This window comes from Triturus cristatus, chromosome 4_2, assembly GCF_964204655.1.
Source record: "Triturus cristatus chromosome 4_2, aTriCri1.1, whole genome shotgun sequence".
Classification (NCBI taxonomy): domain Eukaryota; kingdom Metazoa; phylum Chordata; class Amphibia; order Caudata; family Salamandridae; genus Triturus; species Triturus cristatus.
This window is the reverse complement of record NC_140586.1, coordinates 248,603,315-248,623,323: the sequence shown is the minus strand read 5'-3', so window position 1 is coordinate 248,623,323 and position 20,009 is coordinate 248,603,315. Positions and strand designations below refer to the sequence as shown.

The window sequence follows — 20,009 nt, the reverse complement described above, 5'->3', positions numbered from 1 at the left end:
CCGGTGGGGAAGTCATTTAATGAAGGTGAACTCAGATCCCTCCTCCATCTCACCATCCTCAATGAAAGTATTCTTGTGACCATGAACCCAGACCTGTTAAATAACCTACCTGTTCTAGGGACTACTAATGTTAGGCAGGTATGAAAAAATACCTCTATGTTGCAACTAAATTATAACCTCCTAGTCATTTTATAGTGTCCTGACCAAATTTCCTACCTTACAGATAAGCATACATCACACACATTATTCGCACACAACCAACCCTTAAGTTTCTTATAATGTTGATGTCTTACAACTTTCCTTTCCACAGTCTCCATACCTAGTGCATTACTTTTAACTAAATGAGAAGCAGTATCCCCTCCTGTGGCAGGGCAACAACTAGTCCCCGCATCTCAAAACATCCTTAACACCCAGACAAGAATGCCTTACTGCTATTAATGTCCCAATCACACTGTTCAGAAGTGTGTACCTCTCATTGTTGTAGCTCAACACTGTCATTAAAGTACTGTACGTGACGTGTCTGTGCCCAAAGTGCTCCTGAAACCCTTTTATTGTATGTGAAATGTTCTCATCAATATCATGTCATCTTTTCATTCGAAAGTCCTGTGTTGTAACCGTGGCAGATCTGTATGCATGTTTATTTAATGTGTAACACTAACATGTTTCCATAAACTCATTCTATTTGGGAAGGGATAGTTTGGATGTTTCTCTCTCATCAGCTGCAGTGATACAAAGGCCCCCGTGTTAATACTACACATCACTCATCACACTTCCGGAGACACCCTGCAAACAAGAAGTTAGGCCTCAAGCCAGTTCTTGATCTATTTGTAACTTATTTGCCCTCTTTTCTTCTGTCCATTTTCCATGTCCCCATGTGAAAGAAATATGATGTCTATTTCTTGGACTATTGTCATTATGAACACCATTTGTCACATCTATCAAAGTTCTCCTAAATCACAATGTCACAATTCTAAAGTTGTTCATTACTCTCTCCTGCAGCTACTGCGTCAAGGGAAACATACCTACCCCATATGCAAAGACAATTCTCCAGCACCTGACATATGGGGCCTATATACGCACACCAAGCAACCATGGTACAGCCTGCCAGGTAAGATACTATTCTATCTCATGTCTTTTGACAAATATCAAGCTTATTCACCAATGAAATTTCCACTTTATCATTGATGATGTGTTTTCTGTCCCTTAACATTATTGTGCAACATATGTTGTTGTTGCTTTTATACTGTCTAACGTTTAAGCAAACAGGTTAATTTCCTTCTCATGAAGTACCTTTGGACAAACCATCTTATGAAAATGACATGCTATCCATAAATTGAGGACTGAGTGCAATCCCAGGAGGAACTCCAATCCATCTAGACGTGTACATCTCTGTGGCCTCCACAACTGCATGGGAAGAAAACAGTATTGGGCCTATGCAGGGTTACACTTCCATGAAAACGTCCCGGATGATCCTCTCATCTAGGGATTTTATCAGGATTACAAATACCTAGGCACCAGCTAAAAGTGCAGGATACTTGTACCCACTACTGTGGTCTCATTTTCAACAACCCCAAAGCTTACAGATACCTCTGTTGCCTCCCCTGTTCGATCCTCAAATCCAGGTGCAATTCTGCTATTCTCTTCATATTTGCATTGAAAGAAAACTCCAGGCCTTTTCCTCTCTTGTGCAGATCCCCCCAACGTTCTCAGATGTCAACAACCTGCTGGCTATATCAGAAGGCAATTCATGAGGGAGGTGGGGATTTTGTGGGCTAAAGCTATTCTCTGGGAGGATAAGTTCTTTGAACTGCGTGTTTCTTTTAGGAGTGAAATATGTGAAATGAGATGGACCATGAGCAATAACTCCAACCACCAGCAAGATCTTCCAAGGATGATCAAGAGACAGACCAATGTCCCAGAAGACAGAGATACATTTTTCCAGGGATTTGAAGTGTGTACTGGAACATCTCTAATGTTAAAGGTAGGCCTGGGATGAGTTTGCAGAGTTCCGTCTCACGGAACTCTATGCAGTGACAAAAAAACTCTGCTGCACTACGCAGAGATTCAGAGGCGGCGGAGTGCGTTTGGTCATGCCGTACGCATTGATTTTCAGCACCGGGTGTTTGTCCCGAGCTGTAAAATCAGCACGAACTGCACCATGCGCAGCGCAAGAGGGTGCTGCTTCTCTTCTTGCCGCTCAAATTGATTTTCTACCTCAGTGGCAGCTTTCTCAATGTGAACGGAAGGTTTCTCGAAGAAAGCTGGCATGACCATCCGCGACCGTCCGCGTTGAGAAATGTGACCGCCCGGATTGAGAAATCATGCCAGGAGGTGGGTTTTCCTTGCTAGTGCTTGCCAACTTGACGTTCTGAGAAACAAAATAAAATTATGTAAACCCAATATAAAAATATTGAAACAGTTAATTCACACAGTTAATAAATGATTTCACTGATTGAAAATTAACATATAAATCTAAAACTTAATAAAAATATGTTAATAAAAATTACGAGGACTACTTTCATGCAAACACAACCCACCCAAAAAATTCAAACATAATAAACAGAAACTCAATATAATTAAAACCTATCAATAAACATAAATAAGACCTAAATATATGTGGCTTTTTTTAAAGTATTTTTTTACAGAGTTTTATATAGTGCGAACTTGACCCGAATCGGGTATCAGAGCGCTTTACATAGCACCAGTTACGTTACAGGAGGACACAAATTCTACATGTTTTCAAAACGGACAATATTTGAGAGACTTTAAAAAAATCCAATAATGTATGGATATAATAAAGAAGTTAATGAAACTAACAGCGTTGTCCTTTGCCATGGGACACCAGGCCATTGTGGGTGCACGCTACACGTGGTTTGGCAATAGACCATGCTAATCCAATAAACACCAGACGCCATTACATCTCTTTAGTAACAGGAGGGGCGGCACTCCCACGAAGTTGTGATATTGATATAAATTAGTTATTCATAATTGTGATCCCTAGTGGACGGACAAAGCATTTCGTCTGGAACGCCAGCCTTGGCTCCAGTGGTCCACCATATTACATAAACCAAAAAAAAACAATAAGCTTATTAAAACAAGTAAAAAAATCTTTAAAACAATATAAAAATTACTTACAACCCTTGAAATAATAAAACATTTTAAAAAAATCAATCTATCATACAACAATATTAAATGAAGTGATATATAATTGTATTATTAATATTTTTCTATTTAAATTATTACTATTTATCATTAATATAAGTGAAATACAATATTCTGAACTGCAATAATATGTCTCACGATATTCTGGATAGCATACAGTTTGTGTTCGTTTATTATTCCACATATAAGAGTACAGTATGATATACCTTAATTCCTTCATTAAAGATTTCATTTATGGGATTATATATAGGTTGTAGAACTAATATGCATCTAAAGAAACTGTTAAGTTAGCATGATTGTAGACCTTAAGGTTACAGTTGAGACATTTGATATTAACGTGAAAGTTATTTTCTGCATGTTTTCTCCTCTGCAGGTGCAGACCAAACACATTCATTAGTTAGTGAAAAGCACATGGTATTTCTGAGTTAGTGAGGCGAGGAGGAACTGGCTAGGTCAAATATTTTTAATGAAGAACAAAGGGAGTGTTACCAGTTGGTAGTATCGGACGAAGGGAGGAATCCGAGGACTCTTGGAAGCAGAGACTGGAATATGGGAGTAGTGTTTAAGGTGCCAAGTTTATTTCTGAGAACTGGAATAGTACTGTGATGTGTATGAGGTCATACTTCCCGAAAGTTATTTTTACACTATAATTAGTGAACCCATTATTCGGCTTCTCTTTAGACTTAGAAAAGGACAGACCTCTCTTGACATCTCTGATTATGTGGCTTTATGCTATACATGATTCCTTACCTGTAGAACGTCTACAGAGGATCTGATGCTGACACCTTTCTTGCTTCTTTTATTCAATAGGGTTTCCCCTATTCTGAGTAGAGTGTTGGGTTTAGTAGATGTTGTGAATATTTTCCATGTATGGAAAGAAAGGATCGAGACCCTTAGTCTAGTCATCAAATCCAATTTCTTATTTTCTACATGGCTGCCACAGAAATTCTTATATGCTTCTTGCTGTTGAGGACCAATATTGTACGCTGCTTTTGTCTTCCTCTGATAATATTGTATTTATATAATATGTTTTTGAGATTGATTTATATTAGTCTTGCTTTGAGTTTGTACTAAACCTTTTACCTTCAAGTTACAGACTCAGACTTGTTTTGTGTGGTCCTAATGGTCACACTGTGCCTTAAGATTTAAATTGCTGTTCACCTATTTTCCTCTCAGGCTACTAAAAAGGTACAGGTACATAGACCAGAGTCGAATTAGAAGGAAAGGCCCAGAGTGTTCTCACAAGAAAGTTGATCAGCTTTGCCATTTAGGCTAACTTGTACATCTCTGCATTGCACAGGAGGGCCAGTGAAAACATATAGTAAATTCTGTCTTATTTATGAAGTCTATTGGGACTTATAAAGCAAAACCCAGCATTAAACATAGAAAACAATGAAAAAATGCCTTGCTGTGGAATTTACATTCTGAAACTCAGGGATGATCCCAGAAAGTCTTGAGAATTGTGACACAGATGGCTGGTTATGTTTATGGCAACATTCCTGCTGAAGATGAGAGCAACTTGTAAATACAACTACCAGTTGGGGGTTATGGACAGTAGTGTAATGAGGGTGCTTTTGGCTCCAATGCAAGTAAGGAAAATGAATCTCTCTGTCCCTGGTTAAATAGTAAAATATAGTCATAATTGTATTGCAGTGGGTACTTCATAATTCTGAGCCCGCTGCAACTGCAGCTGGTGCATTCTTGGTACCTAAGCACATACCTGCACAGTTCTCCTTATAGACATAGCAATCAGTGATTGGAAAATACGGACGGTCAGATGTGTCCTCCGATTTGGTGATAAGCCCCTCCTTCACTGACTCCAAACCATTGATGATCACTACGTTATCCCAGCAGAACTGCAAGCTGAAGACATCACCATACTTTTTCCTGAGCTGAAGTAAAGAAAGCAATTGAGAGGTGGAATTTAGAGAGAAAGGGGAAAAATAAACCAGTGGATGTAAAGGGAGAGGAAGTAGAGTAGGAGTGAGATAAATCAAGGGAAATAGAGTCAAAATGGAGAAAGGGACACCGACGATTAGATAACCGTTTAACCACTGATGTCATCAACAGTTATTTTTTATTTATTTATCAAAGCTTTCTCTGGCATGAAGCAAACTCATTTTGAGGACACAACACAACAATTCCCCTTTGTAAATTGGATACAGACCCAATTTGCCAGTCAGTATCTTTTCAATGGTTTGAGGACAGAGATCCAGTAGCAAGCCATTACGACGTATGATGCTAGTTAGCAATTTGGAAGGGCACAGAGCACGCTGCACATGGTTGTCATTTAGGAGTTGCCTGGGGTCGAGGTGTGAACCCTGGCTTGCTCACTGCGACCCTTGGCACTGCCTTTGCGACCCCTGGCTTCAGGAGGCAAAATCAGTGCCAAAAAGACAGAGCATCTTTGCCCCCCCCCCCTGTTTTCAGCTCATTTTTAATTAAGCCAACAGTGAATAATTATATATTATTCACTATTAGTGTAATTAAAACTGGAGCATCAAGTATGTAGGATTTGTTTAAAATATTTGTTGTGTGCGTGCTTACGGGTGAGAATGTGTTTGTGTTAGAGAGGGAGTGCTTATCTGAAAGAGTGCGTGTATGTGTGCATGTGTGTGCGTGTGAAAGTGGCAGTCAGTAATAGGTGTGGCAATTAATGATATTAGGGCCCAATTAGGATTTTGATCAGAAACCCTCCGACTGCAGGTTGGAGGCTTTCCGACCCACCCCCTTGGTTTGAACTCCGACCGCCATACAGTGGTCAGAATTCAAACTGGCCGGCATTCCGGCTGGCTTCTGATGGGCTCAAGGAGGTCGTCGGCCATTCAGAAACTGAACATAAACCCTTATGGACGGTCTTTCAGCCATCGGGATTATGATGTCGGTTTTCGACAGGCTCTCCATGTTGGGCTTTCTGACATGGAAAGCCTTCGGAAACTAATTTTAGGGGCCCCTACAGGTTCCCACTCTCTCTGCAGCCTCAAGGTGGGGACTGAAGAGGCACCTGTGGTTCTCCCCTGTTAATCCCTGCACCGTTAGGTGCCTGCCACACAGTGCAGGGATGTACAGTGACTCCCATTTCTTAATGGGAGCTTGTGCTGCGGCCGCCGCACAAGCTCCCATAGGAAAATGGGAGTCTGGGACCGCACCATGTGCGGTCGCATTGTAATTGCGGTTTCGGACCGCTGACCTGAGGTTGGTCGGTCTTGAAACCGCCGGGATGTCGGTCAGAGGAAACTGCCACGACATGCTAATCCGCCCCTAAATGTCAGTAAGTGAGTATGAGCAAATCAGGGTGATTGAAAATAACGGAGTGAGGATAAGAGTGAGCGCACACCAGTGTGTGTGAGTAGCTTTGAGTTCATCTGTGTAAGAATGAGTGACATTATGTGAGTGAGTGTAAGACTGAGTGCAAGAGAATGAGCATAAATGAGTGTGAGTGACAATAGCTGAGTAACAGTAGGTGAGAATGAGTGTGAGTTAGTAGAGGTAAATTAGCGTGAGTCAGAATGTGGTATGATTGCGAGTCTGCTTTTGGCCCTGCAAAATAATGGTGTTTCCATACTGGAGGCTAAACATTAACAGACAGGGGCTTAGCATGCTAAAGATGATACTTGATATATGGCACATGGTAATTCTTGGTATGGGACTCTCATGGCAAAATGCTCGTGCTAGCATGCTGGGGGTGATTCTTGGCATAAAAGATGACAGCTGTGGCATGTAGGAGGCGGACAAACAAGACAAAATGCTTGCCCTATAACACTAGACATATCTTTTGACATAAGGGTCAATCTTATACCATGGATAACATTAATATTAAAATCCCAGGACTGGAATATTATATGTAATGGTTTGCATAACGGGGCACCCATGGTTTAGAGAGGGCACCCATGGCAAAATGCTGGCCTTAGTACAATTAAGGTTAGCAAATTTTGAAAAAAAAGGGGGTCAACTCCTGTGGTACAATAGGTTTAATTGTCTTAGGACACCATAACAAGGATTTATATATTTGCCCTTTCATAGCCTGTGACTTTTAAGCAGATTTATGAGAAAATATTGCTTTAAAATGCATTATTTGACCCATGTTGTCCTTCTGGGGAGATCCCCTTACCCCCAAACCCATTCAAAAGTAATCTGGATCATTCGCTTTGCTCAATACAATTCATGGCAAGTATTGTAATTCATACACCACATCACTTTCAAAGGTTACGTCAGCACTCCAATATATGTGATTCAAAAGAAACATTTATGTTGTATTTTTACATTAAGGACACAGTTTTAAGGTAAATTCGGTGATGGCAATTATTGTGATGCCATATGGCTTGAGGTCAGGTCACATCACTTCCTGGGAAGATTCAGGTTCAATGGTCCTATCATGTCACCTTCTTTGATGTCAACAAGGTCAAAGGGTGTGTGATGTCACTTCTGCTACCCCTGGCATTTTGGTGAATCGACGTCCATGACACCCCATTCAAATTGCAAACTAGTAACTATTCGTAAACCCATTTTTAGGAGTTGGTGACAGTTTACTAACTCATAAAGTGGGTTGAGTAATAAAATACCTACTTTGCTGTTGCAAACGCTCCAATTTTGTGAATGGAAGTCTTTTGCCTAAAATCGGTTAGTAGATCTAGCCAAACAGGACTTACACAGCTTGGATTATAAACTTTCCCTTTCTTCAGCTTATTATAATAAGACCTAGGGGCCGATTCTGATCCTGGACTTTTATTTTACATACAAATCGGATCCGTATTTTTTTCCATACAAATCGTACAAGTCCCTTCCAACCCGTGTAGTACGATTCGTACGGGTAAAATACATACAGATCGGCCCGATCCTTACAAATCGGATCGGGAAAAGCTGTACGACACAGACTTGTAAAAAAGACCATACAATTTGTAAAAAGGATGTACAACCCGTCAAGTACGATTCGTACCGGGTTGTCAGCATGCGATTTGTATAGAAAATGGCCTATATTCGGGGAACGACTCGTACCGGGCTACGAAGCGAACCCCTATATGCCTCGTACCCTGGTATGACTCGTTCTGGGGGTACGACTCGTACCGGGGAACGGGTCGTATAGGGGTATGAGGTGTACAGGGGTCCCCCCACATGCGAGGCGTGTGTATGGAGCGTACCCCAACATCGCGCATGTACGCACCGTACATACGCGATTTTGGGGTCCGCACCGTACATACGCAATTTTGGGGTATGGTGCGTACACAAGCGATTTTGGGGTACGGTGCTTGTACGGTGCGTACACGACCAGTACCCCTTCAGCGCGTATATACGCACCGTACCCCACTTTCCGTGTCATCGGTACGCACCGTACATACGCACCGTACCCCTGTATTCATGGGGTGTACGACGCGTACATGGGGGGTCCGTCTCATACTGTTTTCGGGGCATACAATGTTTTCCCGGCACTTTTTGGCTCCTGTAAAAAAAGAGCCGTACAGAGTGCCGTTTGTGTGAATCGTACTTGACGGGTTGTAAACTGCTGCCGGGAATACATGTGAACGTCGCGTGCAGGGCAATCCGAATCGGAATCGCTTGTATTTACGAGTTGTATAGTCTTTTTTACAATTTGTATGGAGAGCGTCTATTTGTACGGATCGTACTTCCTAGGTTGTAGGGGAATTCTTACAAGTACGAGTTGTATGGGGAAAACGCTCCATACCACGATTTGTACAGCGTTTTTCCAGGATCGGAATCGGCCCCCTATTGTTTTATAATTTTGCACAAGTGGTGCTGTCTCAGGTGAGTGTCAGTTTTTAATCATAGGCTCTGGAGCTACTGTGTTTTCAGTAGTGCAACAAATAATCTTGTGTACATTTTGTGTATACGGCCTAGCAGCTGCTGCAGATTATTTATATGGTGTACTTTAGTTTTGAAAAGCTACATTATTTATTAAATTGGCATCAGTGATGTCTCTTTTTCTCGTGCCGTGAATAATATACTAGTGTGATGGTTGAATTAACCTGATAACAAAAGAAACAGGCATTGTCAAAAGCAATTGTTCTGGTCTTGGCTGGCTGGTGGGAAAATTCATATTTTTGTTTATTACCAACATATGCCACAAAAATAAAAAGGAAGTAAAATAATATACTTGCTTACTTGTTAAATTGTATTTTAAAAAATCAATCATATTTCATTTCAAGAGAAGGGAGGGTGCTTCCTAGCTAGAAAGTGTATTTAGAACAGGCATAGAATCCTTTGTGAAATGTAATGCACATCACAGGAAAATAACTAAATAAATGTTGAAAAAAAATTAAGATTAAAAAATAAAAAGCATTGACAAAATAAAGATTTGGCCCACCTGCCGTGGCAGTCAAGTGCAAATCGTTTAGATGAAAGCAAATATGTAATCAGGCAAAGTGCTGACGCAGAGAATGAGAGTCAATGGCTGAAGAAGACTGACTCCCTGTTCCATGCTGTATGATGTAGTGAGCCGAGGAAAAATGTGAGTACCTCTTGAACACTCAAATGGATGAAGAGGGCTCGCCCAACGCTCATATATGTATGCATTATAGTATGTATTTAATTTATTTTTACTCAAGGCTGATGAAAAAGCTAAAGTTGTCTCTAGGCTAGAGTCAATAAACAACTAATTGCATTGCATCTTTTGACCTCAGCAAAGACTGATTGTTCCACTCCAAACCCTGCCCCTGAAAATAAAGGATCTGTTTCTTGAAGTCAATCTTGAGGTCCCTCCAACTTGGTCACTGACACTTCTAGTGTAATTGTTAAGGGAGAGGGATCTTGGGTCCAGGAGTAGTGAGGGCAGGACTGGGACTCACCATCAGCCTTGGAAAAAGAAAATCATATTAGGCTCACATTGCCTTGAGTAAGCTAGGCTAATTTTCTGTGGGAAGGCTTGGGTGGGAGTCAACTTTCCCAAGACAATGTTGGAAACTTATACATCTAACTAATTTTACACTACCATTTTTCAAATGTGTATGCTAGAAAGCCAGAAGTTTTAAAGGTAGTTCTCACTGTGAGCTAATGAAAAATACTCCATTCCTTCAAAGACTGCCACAGTATCGAGGAGCAGATTTCCTCCACAGCAGCAAATCCATTTCAGAAGTCTGTGTGCTGATGTAAAGCACTCGGTCCCAGATTTACTAAGATTTTGCATTGGGGTTGCGCCACTTTTGTGGCACAGTGCCAAAGCAAAATCCATGTTGGGATTTACCAAGCCATGCAAATCAAGATTTGCAATGCTTTGTATGGGATTTTATCCCCAAAGGAACAAAAATGTGCTGCCGTGTGTTAACTTGCATCGGAGAAGCTTTATGTGGGGGAGCATGGACATTCCAATGCACCTACCCAAATATTTTCTCACAATGCCTGTTAGACCTGTCAGCCCTTTGGCAGTTACCTCCTCATTTTTTCCCTTCCCCTTCTCATTTTTTATGTCTACTACCAACTTTTTGGGTGTTGATGTAGAGGCTCTGGGCGCCTCATCCTCGCTACCTGAGGGAGAGGCGCAAGGTGCTCCACTGAGGAAACAGGAAGAGGGAGGTTGGATTCGCAAAATGGTGGTTCCAACTGTCACCTCAGCACCTGGACCATGACTGCCATGAGAGGTTCCGGAACCTTCTGGGCCCCTCTGGCCAGTCAGGCCCAAGGTAATAAATAGAGGTGACAGGAGGGCGGCCATTTTAGAATAGAGTTGAGCTGCCGGTTAGTCAGGAATAAGGCACTTGAGTGGGGAGGTGGCTGCGCTGGACAGGGAAAGACAGGTCTCAGGGTCTGCACGGTTCCCCTCGTCAGTGACATCACCTCCAACCTTTTAACCGGTCCCTGAGCACCGCCAGTGACTTTTGAGACCCTCGTATCTTTAGAGGTCTCCAGGAAGAGTGAACCCCTGACCTCTTAGTTCTGGAAGTGGGCCATTGCCGGGGGCTATCGACTTTCAACTCTGTTGTTGCCTGGGATTCCCGGACTGGCCTGGGATTGCCACCTTCTCAGACATAGGGGAGAGATGTATGTGCCCCAGCTCTCCCCACTTTCAGCTGGGGGGGACGCGTGTTAGACCTGTCAGCCCTTTGGCAGCACCCTCCTCATTTTATTATTTTTTTTCCCTTCCCCTTCTCATTTTTTCTGTCTACTACCAACTTTTTGGCTGTTGATGTAGAGGCTCTGGGCGCCTCATCCTCACTACCTGAGGGAGAGGCGCAAGGTGCTCCACTGAGGAAACAGGAAGAGGGAGGTTGGATTCGCAAAATGGTGGTTCCAACTGTCACCTCAGCACCTGGACCATGACTGCCATGAGAGGTTCCGGAACCTTCTGGGCCCCTCTGGCCAGTCAGGCCCAAGGTGATAAATAGAGGTGACAGGAGGGCGGCCATTTTAGAATAGAGTTGAGCTGCCGGTTAGTCAGGAGTAAGGCACTTGAGTGGGGAGGTGGCTGCGCTGGACAGGGAAAGACAGGTCTCAGGGTCTGCACGGTTCCCCTCGTCAGTGACATCACCCCCAACTTTTTGACCGGTCCCTGAGCGCCGCCAGTGACTTTTGAGACCCTCGTATCTTTAGAGGTCTCCAGGAAGAGTGAACCCCTGACCTCTTAGTTCTGGAAGTGGGCCATTGCCGGGGGCTATCGACTTTCAACTCTGTTGTTGCCTGGGATTCCCGGACTGGCCTGGGATTGCCACCTTCTCAGACATAGGGGAGAGATGTATGTGCCCCAGCCCTGAGAGTCCAGTCGGCCTCAGCGACGGTGCCCATGAGAAAACCGGCACCCTTTACTTCAACCCCCCTCCCTCCACGAGATCCGACTTCGAACCCTGGCCGCCACCCTTTCCCAAGGTCGCGAGGTTACCTAGTGATCTTTGGCCAGAGTCCGCTGTCATCGAGAGGCCTGAAGAGAGGGGGGGCCCCAGGTGTGTGACGGGCGAGAGAGCGACGCGACTGTCTGACTAAAGAAACCAACAATCAGGAAGTGTGGGTTGTGAGGCAGTGAAGCCGCTGCCCGAGTCACCTGAGAGGGGCCGGAGCGCCGCCCCCTGGTTGTCGTACGAAGGCGGAGGCCACGCCCACGCAGGACGCGCTGTTCCGGGATGAGGCAGCGGGAGCCGTGAGACTGCCGACAACGGAGCCTTCCAGTCGGGTGTCCGGTGAGGTAGAGGTTCAGCCTCAGAAGGTGGCGGGGCCTCCGTCATCGAAGGAAGGAGGCTTCCGTCAGTGAAGGAGAGTGCATATGCGGGGGAACCCCTTGTGGGAGGTGGCCCCGAGGGCGTGAATTGTTCGTTCCTTTCACTCATGTGAGGATTCCCCCGTTGATACCCCTCCAGCTCCGTGTCAAGTGCGAGGGAACGCGTCTCACGGCATTGCGAGCTCCAGGAGGAGGACACCACTGGTAGACAGTAAGCGGGGTATTGCAGCGCGGGAGAAAGGGGAGAGAACTGGGTGCTGGGGAATTCTTTGCCAAGGCCTGAGAGGGGGAAGCACATTGGAGCCTGATGTATTTACCGGCGGCATAGCGCAACCATGCACGTGACCAGGGTGGATTAAAAAGGAGACTCACGTCTGTTGTGGGAGGTGGTAGGTTGAGCTCCAGCACCAGAAAGCGCTTAGATTTATAGCGTAACGGGGATGGAGTAGTCCCAGTGGTCAAACACACTATCAGTAAACTGGATGGAAGTAGCCCCTTGATTGCCAACAGTACTTCCGGTGTCCCGTTAATTTGTATATGTCAGGAGCTGATGGTAATGACAGTCTAAGGGCCAGGAAACATGATACCCAGGGCAGCCAGCTGTTAGATGAACCCTCATTAGACTCAGGGTTACCCTGAATTGTGGGATCGGGGAGTGTTCTACAGAGCGCAGTCTGCGAGGAGTTAGTAGTCCCTACAGAGTCCAGGTACCATGTGGAACCCACATAGAGTGTTTAGATATGTGCTGAGCTAGAAGTAATATCCCAGGTCCGTTATTGTTCGAGTAAATGCCAGGAAATGTTATTCTGGAATGTAACGAAGTGTTTATTCTAAAAATGTGATGAAAAGTTTCTCTTGAATTGTAATGTCATGTTTTACCCCAAAACCAAGGGGAACGTTCATCTGAAAATGTAATGAAATGTTTCAGTCTGAAGTGTGAAATTGAGTAACCAAGTTTGCTAAAAAGAGATAAAGACTTCTGGTGACTTTTAACACTGATCGGTGTAGTGTCTCTTCTATTCCCTTTTTGAAGTGGTGTTGCGCAAGGTGTGAAGTGGGTGTGGTGCAAGCACAAGGTGCGTTTCCGAATAAAGCCTATTTACCAGAGCCAAGTTACCTTTAGGGCGCAGGTCCAACATTTACTAAAGTCAGTAATCATGGGTTTGCATCCAAACAGTGAGCCTACCAGAGGCTGGTGTAGCGAAGAGAAATATCTTTATTTTTTCTCGTCACTTCCTCTTTGCATGTGTGCTGCATTGTGCCTCTAGGCACAGATTTTATACAAGAAAGCAAACCTTTCCGCACAACAAACTATTCTGAGCACAACACAGGCACCCTTACGTTGTGGTGCACAGATGCCTGCATTGGTGCTAGGCAGCCAGAAGTATGCCAGCGATACGAGACAGTACAACAGCGCCATATCTTAATAGATATGGCACATTTCTGCTCTCTCACCTTTGCTGCAATGCAGCACTTGCTGTGTTTCGTTACATCATTGTTTAGTAAATCTGGCCCTGGGTGCGCAATGGGCAAATGTATTTGTGCCGCAAGAGAAGCTCTTCATGTCTGATACACTGTGCTACAATGGAACATAATGCCTAACATTGTACCTATACCAGTTAGTGTGACAGTCTATCAGTGGTGATTGAAGATTACTCATTGGTTCTATATGTAAAGGATACTTAGCCATGGCATTCCCTGTACCCCTTTATGTAAAACGCACTTAAATATGAATTTCTATATTGCGCAATACATAACTGTCTTGATATTTTCCAGAATGCCATGTAAGTGAAATAGCTACTGCCAGATTTACTAAAACACTGCCAAATGTGTAAAGCAAATAACACCTGAACAGATTCTACGCTGTCTAGCTAAATAAATCCCACCTTCCAAATAGGCCATGCCAAGGTAGTTCATGGTTTACAAACAGGGTTAGTGGAAATAGGATTGGAAGGAATGCATGCTTTACATAGCTGGCAGGATGGCTTAGCAAATGAACTAATGTTCTGACATCTGCAATAAAATGAAGATCACAAGTTTGAATCGTGGCCAGGCAGACCTAGCCTTCCATCCTTCTAAGGTTGGTAAATTGAGTGCCATTAAAGTTTGGAATAGTAGCATAATTTATTTGCAGGACTTAGACACAACAGAAGTGTGGTATGACGCATTATATAAACAAAACAAGCTGTTGTTACTATTATTATAATGTGTGTGAAATTTAGTTTATTAGTTAACAAAAATCATAAACATAAGAGAATGGAGCATACATCAAGCAATTCAACATAACCAATCAGTCAGAAATTTAAAAGTGTGACACAAAACACAAAGTAAAACAAGCATTGGCATAGCCAATAGGTCTCGCTTTTGGGACCTTCTAAGTATTTAGTTATGCAGCACAATATCCTTGGTGCAACCACATCAACTGTTGCGTGGCTAAACACTTATAAGGTCTCAAAGGCAAGACCTATTGGCTGTGCCAATGCTTGGTGTGGTTGTGTGTGTGGTTGTGTGTGTGTAGTTGTGTGTGTGTGGTTGTGGGTGTGGGTGCGGTTGTGGGTGCGGTTGTGGATGTGTGTGGATGTGTGGTTGTGTGTGTGGTTGTGTGTGTGTGGTTGTGTGGTTGTGTGTGTGGTTGTGTGGTTGTGTGTGGTTGTGTGTGGCTGTGTGTGTGTGAGGTTGTGTGTGTGTGGTTGTGTGTGTGTGTGGTTGTGGTTGTGTGTGTGGTTGTGTGTGTGGTTGTGTGTGTGTGGGTGGTTGGATGTGGTTGTGGTTGTGTGTGGTTGTGGGTGTGGTTGTGGGTGTGGTTGTTTGTGTGGTTGTGTGTGTGTGGTTGTGCGTGTGGTTGTGGTTGTGTGTGTGGTTGTGTGTGTGGTTGTGTGGGTGTGGTTGTGGTTGTGTGTGTGGTTGTGTGTGTGGTTGTGTGTGTGTGTGTGTTGTGTGTGTGTGGTTGTGTGTGTGGTTGTGCGTGTGGTTGTGGGTGTAGTTTTGTGTGTGGTTGTGGTTGTGTGTGTGGTTGTGTCTGTGTGTGTGGTTGTGTGTGGGTGGTTGGGTGTGGTTATGGTTGTGTGCGGTAGTAGTTGTGTGTGTGGTTGTGGGTGTGTTTGTGGGTGTGGTTGTGTGGGTGTGGTTGTGTGTGTGTGGTTGTTTGTGTGGTTGTGTGTCTGGTTGTGGTTATGTCTGTGGTTGTGTGGTTGTGTGTGGTTGTGTGTGTGGTTGTGTGTGTGGTTGTGTGTGTGTGTGGTTGTGCATGTGGTTGTGGGTGTGGTTGTGCGTGTAGTTGTGTGTGTGGTTGTGTGTGGTTGTGTGTGTGGTTGTGTGTGTGGTTGTGTGTGGGGTTGTGTATGTGGTTGTGTGTGTGGTTGTGGTGTGGTTGTGTGTGTGTGGTTGTGTGTGTGGTTGTGTTTGGTTGTGTGTGTGTGGTTGTGTGTATGTGTGGTTGTGGGTGTGGTTGTGTATGTGTGGTTGTGGTTGTGTGTGTGTGGTTGTGTGTGTGTGGTTGTGTGTGTGGTTGTGTGTGTGGTTGTGTGTGTGTGGTTGTGTGTGGGTGGTTGGGTGTGGTTGTGTTTGTGTGTGGTTGTGGTGAGGGGGAGGGGCAGGGTGGGGGGTAGTAAACTATGGATTACGGAGGTTTTCAGGAAAAGTACACATATAAATAAATAAAACGAATTTCGTTTTATTTATTTACCCTATTTGCTTTTTCAGCCGAATGCACATAATTTGAACCTTCTAGGCCTACATTTCCATCTCATTGGCTGCACGGTCCACATGCCTCACAGTTCTACTGGGGTCTAATTAAAAAGCAACGTTATCATTGGCCTAGATTATGACCGGGCATTCCAGTGTTCCTATCCTGTTAGAACTGCGTTTTATGTGCTCGACGTGCCTTTCTCCAGTTTCTATCCACGCCCTGATACCGACCCTGAATTTTACAAAAATATAGTTATTATTACATATTTGAATGCAGCGAGGTGCAGTTGTAGTTTTGCTTTGGCAGCGCTGGATGTTGATTGGTGGGTGGGGGCCTCCTTCATCAAATACTGCTGCATTCACTTGTAGGTCGCTGGAGGCACTGATACTGATAGCCTCTTTTACACTGCACTTTATCCCTGTCATTACTGAGATTCTGGCCCTGATATTGAGGTCCCTGAATGTAATGTTGGGACAGATGCTTCTTCTGCAACCTGTAATGTAGCAGGAAAACCTACTAGTACTGTGCACTGTTCAATAGGTTTTATCCAAAACCATTCCAAATAGCAAAAAATGATATATAATAAACCAAAGTAGACTAGAAAATACTTTCATTAGTCAATCACATGGTAATATGTGAACACTCGAAACAAACGTTATATGCTTAATTCAGCAATCCAATGAATGCATTTATGATTATACACAACGAAAGGTACAAAAGTTCATTGCATTATCCAGAAATGACTTAAAGCCAATTTCAATTGTAGACAACTTGAAGCCAGTTTCAATTGAAGCCCGATGCATTTTGGGACCAGAGTGTCCCTTCATCGGGGGAAAACTATAACAAATATACTTAGGTTACTGGTATTGTTATTTTACAAACGGTGAGTTCTTATAGCTCAACAATACAGATGAGATACATAGGAATGTCATACAAAACGTAAAAAGGCTGCTCAATAGGGGAAAGTAAGTAGAGAAATCACCAAAGCAGTGTTTGTGGTTAAAAGTGTTTAAAAAGATTGACAAAGTAAATCATCGGAAAACAATGTATGTATTATAGTGAACAAAAGGTGCTGGCCCATAGTGAGAAACACGAAAAATCAAGTCTGGCTGCAAGAAAACTAAAATTTGTAAGAAACTACAAGAAAAATCGCTAGTAACTTGATCGGACGGCTCACCTTGGGTTTGCTAGAACTGGCACAAAATATCTGCGAGCCTTAATGGCGATGATAAGTGGGGTTACAGCTTGAAACCTGTAGATTTAAACAAACCCAGTATAAGAGCTGCAAGCCTACTGTGTGCATCTGTGTAAAGCCCGACAACAAATAGTGAAAAAACTTATCATGATCACTGGATGCATATACGCATGTTTCTTCATGTCTACTTATTGATGTTAACTTGTGATATTGTTACTGTGTTTTGGGCATGATCTTGTCATCTACATAGTATTTATGTTCTGTGCTGTTAAAAACCATTGATTTTACATGTATTTCTTGAAGTCTCTGATGCGCAGAATAGGACCACGTGAGTCTAGAGGACGAGGAGGGCCCATGAACAACTAAAACCTTTGCAGGAAAAATCTAAAGTCAAAACCATGAGGATTATTCAAAATGTAAGAATAATTACAAAATGCAACAAGCATTGGCTCACGGAGAACATCAATGCGGCCGTGTGGCCGCAAAAGTGATCGCGATCAAACATCAAAGCGGAAGGAAAAGTGATCGCGCTGAAGCGCGGTGCGTGCCCTCGCACATGCACTGCAGGTCTAGGCTGGCCATGGTAGCATTGTTTTAAGCCCTCACAAAAAGTCTTGCCAGACCAGTGTATGTGCTGGGTCAGGCGATACCTAAAAAAGAGGGGTGTTAAAGCCCAGACCTAAAAGAACCTCTGGTGGAACCAACCCCAAGCTCCCCTGTAAATAGCAACAACAATTAGAAAACCTAGAGTGTGGCCATAAATCTATTCTCATGTAAAGAGCACAGTGCACAGTAGTGTTATCCTCTGAGGGGCCCCCCTCCCTGCCTCCTTCCCGTAGTATCAGCGAGGATGAAAAGCCCCCCGCCCGGATTAGCAGCAATCCTAGGGCATGGCCATGTATCTGTCATTCTGCAAAGTGCGTTGTGCACGGTAAAGTGCAAAGATCAGTCTGTCCCCTCCTGTGCCCAAGTCATCATATGCAGTGAGAACTATACTAAATCTGATTGGCCTGTCCATTCACTTCAAATATAGAAAAATAATAAAGTTTGGATAAAACAGAACCGACTGACCTACAGCAGATATCAACCAAAGTGCTTATCTCTTGAAACGTTAGAGGTGCAGTTGGGATCCCTCTCCAAGTCATAACAGTGAAACATAAAACATCGCCACAAAACGATAAGCGGTAAGGTCTGTAATTCATAATAGGCACAGGGAAGAATCAAATACCCTCCTGAGTAGCTCCAACAGGGTCTGACCATGGCAATTCCCAGTTGCTTTTGACCCCACCCCCTACAGCAAGGAGGTATGTGGAATTTTGATATGCGCCCATGGCCCTTCAAACTTCAACAGACAGGATAGGGGGTACAGTATCCTTCTCACTTCATATCTAATGTAGCCCCAGCAGCCCATCTTCTAGGCACCTCCTGTGCACAACCACAGCCTGCCATTGGCACCTTCCTGATGCAGGGAATCTGGAGCCCTGCTTGAGAGAGTCTTTGGCCTTAACTGGTAAAACAAAATCAGCCAAGAGCACTCTGCTCATTGGCTGTTTTAGTTATCAGAGATCCAGCAGTGTCTCAGACATAGCTGTTTCCGCTCTAGGACCACCCCACTGGAACTCGGCCAATGCAAACAAGACAATCATTAGCCCTGATTCTCCATACCTGTAAATCCCCAAGGCATGGCCCCAATAACATTTCTGGCACACTCCCCCATATTATTTGTGCTACCCCAAGAGAAAACTTCCTCAATCTCAAAAACTCACCCCTCTCTGATCTCTCCCATGGCTACTTCTCCTAACATCACCTACCCTGCCAAAATATACCCCTCGCAGCACCCAACGCCCTAACTGCCTTCAGTCCCCAACCCATTGTCCACAGCCCACTCTGTTTATAAAGTGCCATAACAACTTGTGTTTTTCATTTCAAATTCGATGTCATCCTTAGACACACATAAATGTAACATTCTCCACTGGTTCGCGTCTGCCTTCTGTTTTCCTTATTCAGTTGCCTCTTGTAAATTGTCTCCTAACCCCCATTTTTTGAAAGTTCCAAGCTTTCCATAAGTCTTCTACTCCAAGCCTCACTTTCCCATTTTGATATTCTCCATCCTTTTTATCCCCCACCAGTTGCATGCACTAGGCCTGGATCACTGTGTCTTTTCAAATGCTAATGCCCACTGGTGGCTTAACACTATTCGGTGCATTATTACTCTGAGGCTCCAGCCTGAGCCACACTTGCTGTGTTTGCTTCAAATAAATTTCCACTCCCCTTACGCTAAATATGACTGATACCCCGATTTTGGCTCTGATTATTCTTTTGATGCTCCCTTTAGTTCATCCCCTGCCTGTGCTTCGGGCACTCAATGAACCATAAGAAACAAAAACCAACACAACAGCTGACCAGGGTCAAGCACTTCAATTCTTTAGTTTCAAATAATCAAACGGTAAGTGCAACAACTTCCAGCATCCGCTGTTGAGAGATGCCCATTTACGACAAAGGTTCACACAAAAGGAAGGTGCACTTGATAGAAGTCAAACATGCGACAACTTAAAGATCCACCAATTCTTCTTTTTATTTAAGTCTTGTTAAAAAACCGGCACACAGCCAATGCGTTTCGTTCTCCAGTGCCGCGGGAACTTCGTCAGGGCGTCTGTTATTATCAGGTATGTAACCTGAGGACTGAATTAAGTCACGGTCATTCACGTAAAGCCGATTGTAGAAGCAAGTCAGATTCACGTGATCCTAGGTTAAGTAGTAAAATTCCAGAAGGATCCCAAATGATTTGAACAGTTTTTCAATTAATG

General features: G+C 43.7%; 1 protein-coding gene across 2 annotated transcripts in view; it reads right to left on the bottom strand.

Moving 5' to 3' along the window:
• Nucleotides 1-20,009, bottom strand: part of LOC146833568 (cytochrome P450 2D15-like) — a 222,460-nt gene that overhangs the window by 161,657 nt on the left and 40,794 nt on the right. For both annotated transcript variants that reach the window (XM_085601421.1, XM_085601422.1), the window contains exon 2: nucleotides 4,883-5,054. In XM_085601421.1, coding sequence (XP_085457547.1) covers nucleotides 4,883-5,054 — 172 coding nt within the window. The remainder of the gene's footprint in view (nucleotides 1-4,882; nucleotides 5,055-20,009) is intronic.